General features: G+C 47.5%; 1 protein-coding gene across 4 annotated transcripts; it reads left to right on the plus strand.

Moving 5' to 3' along the window:
• Positions 1–3,304: 3,304 nt before the first annotated feature.
• HEXD (hexosaminidase D) lies at positions 3,305–14,314 on the plus strand. 4 transcript variants are annotated; one of them, XM_074555004.1, is made up of 13 exons: positions 3,317–3,575; positions 4,024–4,490; positions 4,880–4,989; positions 5,077–5,164; positions 5,821–5,985; positions 7,047–7,230; positions 8,407–8,478; positions 9,808–10,003; positions 10,632–10,714; positions 11,480–11,558; positions 11,638–11,739; positions 12,248–12,337; positions 13,139–14,313. In XM_074555004.1, the coding sequence occupies exons 1-13, from the start codon at positions 3,365–3,367 to the stop codon at positions 13,305–13,307; spliced, it is 2,016 nt and encodes a 671-aa protein (XP_074411105.1). In that variant the 5' UTR covers positions 3,317–3,364; the 3' UTR covers positions 13,308–14,313. The 4 variants fall into 4 exon arrangements, with proteins under 4 accessions (XP_074411104.1, XP_074411102.1, XP_074411103.1 ...); XM_074555003.1 differs by lacking the exon at positions 5,821–5,985 and having other exon boundaries at positions 3,305–3,575; positions 13,139–14,314; XM_074555001.1 differs by lacking the exon at positions 8,407–8,478 and having other exon boundaries at positions 3,306–3,575; positions 13,139–14,314.
• The last annotated feature ends 92 nt before the right edge of the window (positions 14,315–14,406 follow it).

The raw sequence follows: 14,406 nt of genomic DNA on the forward strand, positions 1-14,406 counted from the left end.
TGTTCCTTTTTCAGCTGCAAATATCCATGCTTGGCAAAACTACAGGGTTACCTCAGGCAATTTTTACAGGTCTGGGGTCTCTGACAGAGAACTGGAAGCAGGAGATGCTCACAAAGCACTAACTCAAGATGAGCTTAGTTTATTGAGTATTTCCAGATAATATATTGCTTTTTTTGAGAAGTATGACATAAGGTATACCATTTTGCTCTTAATTTTCATTAAAGTTTATATTCTGAAAGAATTAATGGTTGCAATTCCCCTCTTGCAAAACAGAGTTTCCAGCTCAGCCCGTAGGAGCAGAATTGTCTGTGCTTGCTGAGATATTAATTGTTCTAGCTTGTTTTTTAAACATTGTTATGGTGTCCAGAGAAATTGTAAAAAGAGGGTGCTAGAGTAGATATTTTTACTTGTAAAATAGAGTAAATATTTTTACTTGTAAAAAAAGAGGAGGAAAAAATGGCATGGTTTGAAACCTTGATCTGATCTGGTCCCTTGTCTGATAAGGCACCATCAGCTCTGGCTACCAGGTAAATCAAGGTAAAGAAGAACATACCAAAATATGGAAAACACGAGGAAAACACGAGGAAAACACGAGGAAAACACGAGGAAAACACGAGGAAAACACGAGGAAAACACGAGGAAAACACGAGGAAAACACGAGGAAAACACTGCTCCCATTCAGCACAAAAACCAGAATTTTCTTTGGTATGAAGTTTATTTACAGGCAGGCAGTGCTAAGGGAATAAATCCTGCTCTGACAGCAGCGACCAAATCACTTGAAGCAAACTGGAAGCTCAGTTGCAGCAGGTTCAGCTGGAAGCAGGGACAGGTGCATAAATAAAAAGCTGATTTTAGCTGTGGAAACTTCACAGCTGAGCATCAGCCCCTGAGTGGTGACAGGAATGTGCCTCCCCCTGACACACAGCCCACAGCTGAGGGTGCCAAACCAGGCCAAAGACTGAGAATGAAGAGTTATTGAGTGACACAAACCTATTTCCAAGTGCCTGAAGCTGCTGAGCTGATCCATAATCCACATTTTCTGCCTGGCTGGGCTGTGGGGAACACACAGAACTCCTCCACAGCTCATCACCACCCTCTCGTGGGAAAATGATCACAGCTCAGCTTTAATTAATCAATTAACAGCTGGACCCTCAAAAGCACAGTCACAACATAGATAAAATTAATTTTTAAAAAATAAATAATAAATTTGTTTTAAATTTAAAATTAAATTTAAAAAACCCAAACCAAAAAAACCCCACAAAAACATAAATAAAAACCCAAATCAATCACAGAACTTAAGCAGCAGCACCAAGCAAACACCTAATTAGAAAGGTGAGTCAATTATCCCCATACAAAGCCAAAAGGTGAGACCTCACCCTGCACTCAGCACTTGCTATGCTCCCCAGACACCCCTAAAAATAAAGAATACATTCATTCCTGTTGCTGGAGAGATGTGCTTCAAATTCCTGCCTTCCTTACAGTGAAAAGAATAGTATGAAAAAGAAGGAATAAAAAGAAAACAATGAAAAGCATAACTGGTGGCATGGCCAAGATCACAAGCTCAAAAAAATTGCTTTTGCAAAACTGGGAAGGGAAAAGTAAAGTTTTGTTGGTTTGGGGGGTTTCTTTTGGTAAGAAAATACTGCAGATGCAGAATCCAGAGACTTTTAGCCCCAGTTCAGTTATAACCAAATCACCAGCTGCAGTTTTCTCTGGCCTTGCACTACACAAATTCACCCAGCAGCAGTTTCCCCTTATAGTAACTATGAAAAGTTAACACAGAACACCTGTTCTCATGTTAAAAAAAAAAAAAAAAAACACAAAAAAACCAAATCATTACCTTACCAAGACAATTTTTTGTTGATAGCTTCCTGACATCAGTTTTCTTGGCCTAAATAACATTTGAGATGAATTGTCAAAAAAAAGATGCTACAGTAGCAGCACTGAGGAAAAACTATATAACCTCAAACTCCACATAAAATTTTCTTTTATGTTCTAAGTCTTTTTGACCAACAGCACCTGAAGAACATGGGGCTGCAATTTGTCAAACACTTTCTATCAGAACTAGCACAGGAGAAAGAAGGACCTCCAAACATCATCTGGTTCAGCTTTTTGTGGTGCAGAGAGCCTGGATAAGATTATCCAGCACAGTGTTCAATCACATCCTGGAAACCCTCAGCCAGAGGAGGTTGTTCCTGTGATTGAGTGATCTGTCTGTAATTTCTTTTTATATCAAGATGAAATCTTGCCCAATGCAAGCTGCACCCACTGTGCCTTGTCTGCTTTGTGCTGCTCCTGACAAAGGCAGAGCTTCTGTCCTCTGTAGCTTTCCTTTAAGCACTGGAATAATGAAATGTGCTCTCCCTGAGCCTTCTCCAGGGAAAGGGGACTCAGCTCCCTGAGGTTTTCCTGACAGGATGGGTTCTCCAGCCCTTTGATCACCTTTGTTCTTCCTCAGCTCACAGCAGCTTCTTCCAGCCTCCAGCTTTGTGTCAGCATTTTCTCAGCCACATCATGAAGCAGATAAATCACCAATTTGGCTAAAAACTAACTCAGAAAATTTTGGTTTGGTTTTGTTTTGGATTCAACAGCTTATCAGCCAACACACAGCCAGACATACTGACAAAAACCAAGAGCAGAGCTGCTCTCTGGCAGCTGTACGAACTGAAAATGTTCATCACAACACACCACAAATCTGAAAGAGAACATCAGCACTGCTCATCCATGGAAGCTGCAAGTCAAACTCTCACTGCTCTTTGTGCAGATTAAAATCTTCCCTGTCTCTTGAAGAACCAACCTCAACACTTCAAAGAAATAAGTGCCAGGGGGAACAGACACCAATTTGAAAACAGGCTCAGCAGAAAGACACAAAGACAGAAAAGTGCTTTGCAGACACCCCCCAAAGCAGACACAGATCTCAGAATAAGTGACAAAAGCTGGCACTTGTCAGTCACCACACACTGGTGGCATAATGTCCTGCATCAGCGCCACTCCATGCTCTGTATGGAACAGAGTATGGAAACAAACCAGAAACAGACTTAGCAGGAAGTTTATTTCACAGACCCTTGCAAAGCAGTTTCAGAAGGGGGAAAAAACCTCTCAGGATCGACTGGAAGCTCAGCTACACCAAGTTCAGCTGGCCCGAGGGGCACGAACGTTTGGGGCTTTAGGTAAGGGACAGTGACCAGGAGTTTGCTGCAAACACGGGAGTTTTACAGCCAAAGTTGGGTGCCCGGGCAGCGGCCAAGCTGCAGCTGCCCCCCGAGCACGGCCAGCCCTGCCCGGTACCTGCAAAGCGCCGGTGGCTCTCGTAGTCCTCGGAGCAGGGCACCTCCACGAACTTGTCCTGCAGGGTGTCACTGCGATGGGCCAGCACCTCGGTGACCCCGTCTGCGGGGATTCCACCCTCGGTGACCCCATCTCCGGGGATTCCACCCTCGGGGATCCCATCCTGGGTGCGGACGCGGCTCCAGACCACGAGGCCGCCGCCGGCCGCGGCGCAGAGGAAGAGGAGGAGGATGGCTGCCTTCAGCCACCTTGCCCGGGGATCCTGCTGGGATCTGCCCTTCTTGGCGCTGCGAGGGAGCACAGAACGGGCACCGTGAGCGGGGAGGGCCGGACCGGGCCGATACCGGGGAGCACCGGGCCCGCGGACCCCGGTTCGGAGCAGAACACACGGGTTACAAACACACACGGATCCCTCTCGGGATCCCGGTTTGGAGCACTCCACACGCGTTACACACACGGTTCTCTCCCGGGATCCCGGTTCGGAGCAGAACACACGGGTTACAAACACACACGGATCCCTCTCGGGACTCAGGTTTGGAGTACACCACAGGCGTTACAGACACACACGGTTCTCTCCCGGGATCCCGGTTTAGAGCACACCACACTCATTACAAATACGCGGATCCCTCCCGGGCCCGGCGCTGCGCGATCGCCTCCCCATCGCGGCATCCCCGAGAGCCGCAGCGCCGCTGGGGCTGGCGGTAAGAGGTGAGGGCCAGGGCCCCGCCCTGGTACCTGCTGTGCCGGCGGCTCCCGCGGCCCGGTCCCGGTCCCGGCCCGGAGCTGTCGGGGCCGCGGGGCAGCGCCCTCCGCTGCGGAGCCATCACGCCTCCTCCGCCACGAGCGATGCGCTCGGCGCGCCTCGGCCTGGCCTGCCGGCCTGCCTGACAGGGGAACGCGCTCGGCTGCCGAGAGAGAGTGGAAGGATCCAGCGCACAGCTGGGAGCGGCGGAGGGACGGCACCGGGACAGCAGGGCTCGCAGCCGGGACAGCGGGGAACAAGGGGACAGCGGGACAACTGCACACCGGGACAGCAGGGCTCGCAGCCGGGACAGAGGGGCAGGGACGGCGGGGTGCGGCCGGGCGGGGTGAGCAGGGACGCCGCGGCGACAGGCCAAAGCAATCGAGGCCGGAGCATGTGGCGGCGCCTGGTGCACCTGGACCTGAAGGGCGCCGCGCCGCGCGCACAGTACCTGGAGCAGGTGAGGGGGGAACGTGAGGGGGGTGAGGGATAAAACTGAGGGATGTGAGGGGTGAAACTGGGGGATGTGCCTGGGGCAGGTCAGGAGTGAACCTGAGGGAGGTGAGGGTGAACCTGGAGCAGGTAAGGGATGTATCTGGCACAAATAATTGATTTGTTGGGCTCAGGTGAGGGGTACACCTCTTACGGGTGAAGGATGTCCCTGGCACAGGTGAAGGATGTATTGGGCTCAGATAGGGATGTGCTGGGCTCAAGTGAGGGATGTATCTGATATGGGTGAAGGATTTATTTGGCTCAGGTGAGGGATACACCTGCTGCAGGTGTCAGTGGCACTGCCCACAGCCCAGCTGCATCCCCAGTGTCCTCTCCCTCCCTCCCTGCCTCCCTCAGGTGCTGCCGCTGCTCCGTGCCCTGGGTGCCACCGGGCTGCTGCTGGAATATGAGGACACCTTCCCGTACACGGGGCCGCTGGAGGTGCTGCAGGCCCCCCACGCCTACAGGTAGCTCTGGGTACCCTGCAGGCAGCCCTGGGTGCTGCAGGCAGCCCGGGCCGTGCACAGCAGGCACTGACAGTCGTTCTCCTGCAGCCCCGAGGAGCTCCAGGCGCTGCTGAGCTGGGCACGGGCACAGGGCCTGGACGTGGTGCCGCTGGTGCAGAGCTTTGGGCACATGGAGGTGAGCTGGGCTGGGTGAGAGGGGGTGTGCTGAGCCAGCAGTGCCCGGGGGGACAGCAGGGCTGGTGGGGTCTCGGGGTGCAGTAGGAATGGCATTGGCAGCAGGGCAGGGAGTGATCCTGCCCCTCTGCTCAGCCCTGGTGACATCTGGAGCAGTTCTGGGCACAAACCATGGCCAGGAAGTTCCACCTGGACATGAGGAAGAACTTCTTCCCTGTGCAGTGACCAGGCCCTGAGCAGGTTGGAATATCCCCATGAGAGAGACTCCACACCCTCTCTGGACATAGCCCTGGCACTGCTCATCTGGTGGGACCAGATGAGCCACAGCGCTCCCTTCCAGCCTGACCCATTCTGGGATTCCCTGCTGGAAATTTCCAATCCAAGTCCCAGTGCTCTGGTTATCCAGCTCTGCCAGCTGCAGGATTTGACAGCAGGGTCACACTGCAGTGACCTCCCCGTTTCCTTCACCCACCCTGTGAGGTGCTCTGTGGTCAGAGACCCCCCCCCCCCAGCAGCGTGGGGCAGCAGCTGAGCCACAGCCTGTCCCTGGGGCTCAGCCAAGCCAAACTCCAGGTTCAGCAGGACACCCTGGGGACAGGAGGGCAGTGCTGTGCCGGCTGTGGTGGCTGTCCCCAGCTCCCCTTCCTTTCCCTGCAGTTTGTGCTGAAGCACAGGCAGTTTGCCCACCTGCGGGAGGTGAAGGAGCTGCCCAACGCCCTGAACCCGCACAAGGAGGAGTCCCTGGCGCTGGTCAAAGCCATGATTGACCAGGTCATGGCCCTGCACCAGGACCTGCAGTGGTTCCACATCGGATGTGATGAGGTGGGGCTTCTCTTCAGCTGGGAATGTTTCTTTTCTTTTGAGGAATCATAGCAAGGGCGGAGGCTTTTGCATTTCAGTGGTGGCCAGGCCATGTTTGGATGGGATTTTGGGGACAGAAAACACCATTTAAGCCAGTGTAGAAAAGCCTTTTTGCCAATAAATTATTCCAATAGCACAGGTTGTCATTTCCACAGATATGAGTGTAATATAAAAGTATTGAAAGCAGCTTCTTGAAGCTAACAGTGTTTGGATTTAGTGAGTGTTTGTAGTGAGGTATCAATTAGAGCTGTTCATTAGAAATCCTGTAAATTTGGTGTAAGATATTGGCTCATTTTTCTGGGCAAGTTACTCAAAGTAAACCCTTCTGTGGTTGGAAGTGTTGGGTTTTTTACCTTGGTAGTTTGTCTCAGAGAAGCTTGAGTTTTTTCCTTCTCATTCTCATAGTTTCTTAAAACCATGCTGATGGCACACAGATCCCTGGAATTCATTATGAATTAACTGTACTGGTATTAGTTTAGCATTTTGTATTCTGTTGTGTTGAAACTGGTGGGAAGGCTGGACAGGGAGCTGTTATAAAGTAAAATAGTACTTATGTAGAATAAATAAAATGTGCTCTAAACTATCAAATTTTAATTCACACTCTGAATGGGACCAAGTATGCTGGGCCACCCTTGGACATGGCCCCAGGCTCCTTCTAGACTCACATTTGGATGATCTCCCCAAGACAGGAACCTCATTTTATCTACCTCAGGTCCTGATGGATTTGAAGTGAATAAATGTGGTGAGAGCTATTTCTAGGACAAGCACTCCAAAGGCAAATATGGCATGTAGATATTTTAGTTTCTGTAGGAAAATCCCCTCAAGTGATGCATGTGGTCATGGCCACAGTCTCCTGCAGACTGATGGAAATGCTGGCAGTGTTTCCAGCACTGAGAGGTGCTTTGGCACGTGTCCCCTCAGTGGGTGACATCTGGACAAAGGTTTGGAATGTTGTCCGCCTCACTTTCTCTATTTCTGTGCAAATAAAAGTAAAAATCAGGATGGTTTGCTTGGTGTTTCAGGTGTACTACCTTGGTGAAGGAGAGGAGTCGAAGCAGTGGCTGCAGCAGCAGAACAACACCCCACAGAAGCTGTGCTTGTCCCACATCAAAGCAGTGGCCACTTGTTTGGCCTGGTCCTACCCCATGGTGACACCCATCGTGTGGGACGACATGCTCAGGGGGATAAGTGAGGAAACACTGGCAGGTGTGTGAGCAGGTTGGCACAGGTAAAACAGATTGCTTGGCAGCTGAATGTCATGAAAACAACAAATCTGGCAAGAGGTGAGGTGTGGTTTGACTGGAGAACAGAAGCACTCAGTCCTTGGCTGCCACAGAGGCCCTGTGGGAGTGTGGGTGAGTCTGAACAATTCAGTTTTCCATTAGAAAATGCTCAGTTCTACTTTCCTTATACATTAAAACAACAACCAACATTAAAGCAACAACCTATTAACATCTGTGGTCCAAGTCTAAATCTCTGTGCCTCTCACCACCTTTGGATGTTCATTGCTGCCCTTTGCAGCACCTGATCCCAAGTGGTGCAAACTCAGAGAAGCTGCAGCCCTGTGAGCATCTTTGTGATTGTGGTGCACATTGTGAGGAGTTTGATACTGAATTGTGGGCTAGCTCCAAGACCTTGACATCACAAGTCTTGTTTGTGGAAAAATATCAAAGCACTGCTGAAATTGGAGTAGTCTGAGCACAGATGGAGTTGCAGCATTTTCAGAGCCACCTTACATGGCTGCTGTAAACAGATTTAGATGGTAGCAGGAAGAGCTGTGCAGCTCATCCAACAGTGACTGACCTATTCAAGGCTTTGATAGAGGGAAATCATCCCCAAAAATGCAGGTGGGACCCATGGGGTTTCCACAAGAGCAGTACAGCACTCTAAGTGCACTGCCACAAAAACACAAATTGAAGTGTGATGGAGTTAAAATACTGAATTTCTGCACAATTTACTGCAGTTTCTCTAAGGGTCAGTTTTATATGTTTAAAACTAGCTGAGGAGTTGATGATAAAAGGAGTTAAAGCTAAATTTGTATCTTTAGTTGTTCTTGAAAGGCACTCTGTAAGTGGAAGGGTAAAAGTTATGTTTGAATTTAGGTTAAATCTCCTCTTGTGGCTCTGCCAGTGGAATCCAGCTGGTACAGAGAGATGCAAAGAGCTGAAAACGAGGTGGGCTTGGGGTGAGTGGGGTCTCAGGTGAATTGTCACTGCTCCTCCATGCTCACCATGCCTGAGGACAGTGGGCATGTGCCAAACCCTGGCCAGGCTGAAATGCCCAGGGGCACTGCAGCTGTGCCAGCCCTGGCTGTTGGAAGCTGTGCTGAGCTCCCGTTTCAGCAGAGTTCTCCATGGTTTAGCAGAGCTCTGTTCCTTTCAGAGTCCGGGGTCCCCCAGCTGGTGCAGCCCATGATCTGGGACTATGCAACAGACATCAACGTGGAGGGCAAAGGTTTGTACTTCTCTGCTGAGCTGTGTAGAAGTAAAATCCTGCCATTAAAACCTACCTTAGCTGCACACCAAAACATCTGGTTTTGTGAAATTGTTTTTTATTGCTTTCATAGCATAAAGACAGCCCATTTGATTTCACATCATAGTTGCTATTACTTATTTTCTTTTTCTATTTCTGTTTCCCCTATGAATGACTTGCATTGTAGGCTGCTTAATTCTTTTCAGCAAAGCTTTGGAATCACTGATAGGAGATTCAGAGGTTTTCCACAAGCACTGTTACATTAATTCTCCTTGCATTAACACCAGTTGGAGCACATAACTCTGTATTGAACAGCTCTGCAAAAGAAGCTTCAGGGCTTCATACATCTATAGAATTCAGAGGGAAGCTCCTAAAGGCCCCTGTCAGGCATCTAACATTCATGCAAATATTTCTTTTTGCCAGAACCATCAGCTCTCAGATGTTGTCCATGCTTGTTATAACCTCACAGCTCTTAGCATGGTAGCAGTGCAAGGGAGTGGAGTACATAACTGGCACATGAAAATAGGGGGACACCTCTCTGGGTCTTTTGGGTTCCTGTCTCCCCAAGAATGTTAAAAGTCTCTTTTCCCAGCCCAGCTCTTGAAGAATTAGTTGAAGCTCTTCAATTCTTGGTCTCAAGGTTGTTTATTGCATCTTATCTATAAAAAATTTTCTCCTGCCCTGCTGAGGTCCTTCAGCAGGACAGTTCCAGGCACTCTGCCTGCCCCCAGGGCTGTGTTATGTCTTTATACTAAAAACTACGTGTACAATGTTTGCAATTGCTTTCCAATACCTATCACCTATGTTAGACAGTGAGCTTCTACTCTAAACCAATCTGAAAGTGCCAACATCACAGCAGAAGATGGAGGCCAAGCAGAAGCAGGAGAAAGGCAGGACACACCCAGTTCCCTCTGTCTTGCCCTCCTGAACCCCCATTATAAAAACCCCAAAATCTACTTTTCCACTCTGTGATAACTTCACTTTTCTACCTAAGCTGTTGTGGCTTGCAGATCTTCATCTAAGGTTGGTAATTTGCTCCACGGGTCATTATCAAACCCACAGGTGTTTTGGGCTCTGTGCCAGGGTCCTGGCCATGCTGGGCAGCCAGAGGGATGTTCTGGGTTCCCACAGCCAGCCACTCACAGGCTGCTCAGAGAGGGTGCCAATCCCCCATCCTTGCTGATGCTCCAAGCCTGGCAAGGCTCAGCAGCCTGGTGCACCTGGAGCTGGGTTTCCCTTCACTGCAGCCTTGCAGCTGGGGTGGAACTGGAGGAGGCTCATGCTGTGTGTGCCCTTTGTGTGTCCCTGCAGTGCAGCTGATCGAGAAGTACCGCAGGTGTGGCTTCTCCAAGGTGTGGTTTGCAAGTGCCTTCAAGGGAGCCACGGGAGCAAACCAGTCTCTGACCCTGATTGGGCACCACCTGAGGAACCAGCTGGAGTGGCTGCAGGTGGCCCAGAGGAGCCCTGCTGATGTCCTGGAAGGGATTGCACTGACTGGCTGGCAGAGGTGAGGAGCAGCCCTTGTGTGCCTCCAGGAGTCACAGATAACCCAACTTCCACCCAAAAGCTCCCTTAGAGCTCCAGGGAAGCTGAGGGTTTGGAAGGGAATTTTGCCACCCTGCAATTCTTCTGTCAGTGCTGTGCCTCGCCCCCAGACTGTGAAGGGTGGACTGACCAGCAGGAGCAATGGCTTTGGGGACAACACCAGCAGCAGATTGGGCTGGAAGGCTTGAATGGCTTTTGTGCCACCTTGAGCTGCTCACAGACACTGGAGTTCATGCATGCTGTGTCCATCTGAATGTCTGATGGGAACTCAAAAACTATGAAATCACTTAAAAGGCAAGAATTTGTTAAAGTTATGAAGGAGTAAAACATTTTTATGCAGTCATGTATTCCCTACCAGAGAGCTGATGTCCAATTTCTGACCCTAACTTGCCTTGAGAATTTGGTTTTCCTCTGTTCTTACTGGTTAAAGAGAAATACTTCACATTTCAGAGATAAGTGATGTCTTCTCTGAGACAGAAACTGATGTTTCTAAAGCTCTTTGAATTTTGGTGATTGAAATATCAACCCTCCCATTTGTTTAGTCTGCTCTAACAGTAAAATGTGTGATTCATGGATGTTTTCTTACACAGGTATGATCACTTTGCTGTTCTGTGTGAGCTTCTCCCTGTGGCCATTCCATCCCTGGCTGTGTGTCTGCAGGCACTGAAGAATGGTACAATGACAACTTTATTCTCTCTCAGACAATGCCTAGCACAGGAGTGAAGTGCCCTTGCCCTAAAATTAGCACAGGATTGTTATATTTTGAGGTGGTTTGCTGAATTGATCATGGCCTGAATTATGAACAATAAATTACAATTTGCAGTATGGGAGCAGAGAAGCCTCTTGGCCTAAGTATTTAAAAATAGCCATTGTATCCTCTTCATTTATTGTGAACTAACACACAAATGGTCAAAAACTTCATGCTTATATTAAAAATAAATTTAAGATGCAGAATTGCTCTTCAAACTTACCTGAAACAATAGTGATATATACATGAGCCTAATTTAGTTTAATTTAGAACGTGCTCATGTGTAAAAGTTGTTTTAAGTAATTGTTTTTCTTAAAATGGATCTAGGGAGGACATTGTCTGGTAAAATACCTCCTGTAGTTTCTGCTTTCTTTACAGGCAGTTGCCAACAATATTTTTCTCATTTTCAAAATAAGATTTTTAATTTAGGCACTAGAAATATTCAGCACCCTGAACAGAAAGCTCAGAGCTAGGAAGTGCTCACCTTGCACAAGACAGCTGTGTGAAAGACACTGAGCTCCTCCTCCCATTCCCAAGTGTTTTTTCCTTCTTTTATTTCCATTTTACCTTTTAAAAAATTCTTCACCAAAGGGGAGCTACTAAGCCAGGGTAGAATACTGCAGAAAACCCCTCTTGTATGAACATTTTGGTTCCCAAGGCTCCTTTACTCATTTCACTGTCTTCTGCCAGGTGGCTTCTCTGAAAAGGTTAAAGAAAACGTGGAAAACCTCCTGGGAATGCCTAACCTGGAAATTGAAACTTTCATGAGGTAACAACCTTCCAGCTGCAGCACTGAGCTGCTTCTCCTTGTGTGGTAAGTTCAGAAATAACAGATCCTCTTGGGACAGCCCAGGTCTGGGGACCTTTCCTGGGAGCAGTGTCCTCACCCTTGTGACACAAATCAGTTTCCACCTCAAGTCATCAGTGGATGAACTTCTGGAAAGGAACAGGTAATGAAGTTTCTGTTTGATTCTCTGCCTGGCTGCAGCACTGTTGGAGCTGTATCCTCTCAAAGTGGGGCACAACTCCAAAAAAATGATTTAAATATCAAGCTCTGCATTTCAGGTGTTACATTCACCTCAGCAGAACATAATATTTACATCAAAATTTAAAATATTTTAGTGAAGTTCCTAAATACTGTATGCTGCCTTATTTGAAGCATATAGTTCTTTCCCTAATTACATTTTACTGCTGTTTAAAGTTAAAATGAACATTTTGAATGGTGTAGTTAAAAAAGAAAGGAGCTTAAAATGAAACTTTGAAATTTACACTGCAGCAGATGATCAGGTGCTCATCTGCCAGGAGCACTTCCACAAGCTAATTCCAAAGATCTACAGGCTGGAATAAATTTCCTCCTGAAGCACCATCTCTGTGCAGAGCTCAGCTGCAGCCTCCCCAGCAGTGACAGACAGAGGTGGCTGCTGTTCCATCACTGCTCCCACCACCCTCCATTTCCAGGTATTCCACAGGCTGGTTCAGCCCCTACCACAGGAAAAGGAAGATTATTCATCCCATCATAGTGCACCACCTGCAGCCAGATGCAGTCAGGTACCAGCGCTTGTTTTGCACTCCAGGGGAAATAAAGTCTGAGATATTTTGGGCACTCAGGTCCAGAGAGCTGTGAGCCCTGACCTCTGCTAGAATTATCTCAGAAACATCAGTGGGAATCAAAGTATCCATAATCTGTTTTTATACAACATGTTTGGGTTGGAACTAGATGATGTTCACAGCTCCCTTCCAACACCATTCTATGATTCTAATTTTATCTTTGCCTTCTGTTGAATGAATTCTCTGAGAACAAGTACAAAATTGGAATCCAAAAGCTTCTCCCTTGTTATTCCTGTAACAAGGATTTCCAGGAGTTACAGCCCTGCTGCCCCTCCAGGGGCTTGGAATAAAGCCAGGCCCTTCCCCCTGTCACCATGGGCTTTTCAGAACTTGTCCTAGACATTCTGCCAATTCATGCTAAAAAGTTCATTTATAATTTTATTTTCTGTGTTAAGATGAACATCCACTCCAGCCTCATCTCCCTTTCTGATAAAACCCAGAATTAAATTCCCAACAAGTCTCACAGTGGGTTTCAGTTACACTTAAAATGTGCATAGTGTTTTTCTGAGCTCACTTTTTGGTACTTTAAAAGTCTTGGCATGAGGAAAGTGCCAAGATTAATGGAATTAAACAGAAACAGCATCAAGCTTTTGCCATCTGAACCAAATCAAGTCCTTTGGGCTCCTGTAATAGAAGCTTCTTTTCCTGTCAGTTTTCCTTCCAAAGGCAGAAAGCCAAACCCTCCCCTGAGGCAGAGCTCACCTGCCAATGCCATTATTTCTTCTTTTCACTTCTGCTCAGGCTCTTCTCCAAGTGGAGTGCTGTGGTGCAGGACCTGCAGGCAGCCATGGAGCAAGTTTTCCCCAGGTGTGCTATAGAGGAATGGATGGAGGAGAATGTCCACCCCCACCTCCAGAAGCTGCAGGGAGTGGTGGAGGATTTAGATGAAGCAATAAGAGCACAAAATTAGAGACATTTCAATTAGTCTGACTCATTCCCTGGGAAAACATGGCTAGTGAAAATCAGCACCTGGAGTTTGTCATCTTGAGAGTGTGGGTAAACAAAAGTGACCTGAAGGCATGAAGGAATTTATTAGCATAAAACACTTCAGCTCAATTTTCCTGTCTTAACACGTGCTGAGCCTTAACTCCCCTGCCTGTCAGTCAGGTTTGCTGCCCTGTGAGTCACAGCAGGAAAAAACCCAGGTCCTTCCAAATTCAGCATTTGAAACAACAGACTCTTACATAACAGTGACCTGGGAAAGTTCTACCTTAATATTTAGGATATTTTGAAAATGTTTGGGTCATTTTGTTCTGTACCAAAAGTCCTTCACATGCCAGCTGTGCTCTGAGTTGTGTCCTGGCATTCATTCATTGTCTGGGAGGAATCAGGGACACCTGGCTTGGAGGGAAAATGCCCTAAAGCACATTGGGCTGCTTCACTTTCTGCCACAGCACCCAAGCTCAGCCCCATCCCCACAGAAAGCACCTGCTGGGCTCTGTAAAACCCCAAAGTGCAACCTGCACTTGCCAGCTTTGTCCCAGCTTGAGCCATCACTAAAGGTACTAAATCTAAGGAAAAAATGCTGGGTTATTCTGCTTTAATGTCAAACTTGTCATAATGTATAGAAATATATTTTGGGGACTTTTGGTGATTATCCCAATTCTCTCTTGTTAAGTATGTTACTTCACCATGTATATTCAAAATATTTATTTCTGTGCTTCATTTATACCTTTCTTTATTTTTTTTTTTTGGAGCACTGGTATTGAAATTTTCTTGGAGCAAATTTTAACATACAAAAAGTAAAACTACAGCATAAGACAAGGTTCAGGTGACTCAATGAGAGCCTCAGGAACCAGGCCCACGTGCAAATCTTTATTTAAAAAGAACCAATTGCTGTGTATGCCTGTCACAAAGCTTGAACCAAACAAGATCTTAATTTATTTCACTTGAATAAAACCTTTGATACTCAGAGTGTTTGTGGAAGGGTGTTGCTTTTTGTGTGTGTAGCATGTTGGTTTGGTTTAAAGGAGAGAAAATGGAAATATTCACCAATAGAGAGTTGGATC

This window comes from Zonotrichia albicollis, chromosome 19, assembly GCF_047830755.1.
Source record: "Zonotrichia albicollis isolate bZonAlb1 chromosome 19, bZonAlb1.hap1, whole genome shotgun sequence".
Classification (NCBI taxonomy): Eukaryota; Metazoa; Chordata; class Aves; order Passeriformes; family Passerellidae; genus Zonotrichia; species Zonotrichia albicollis.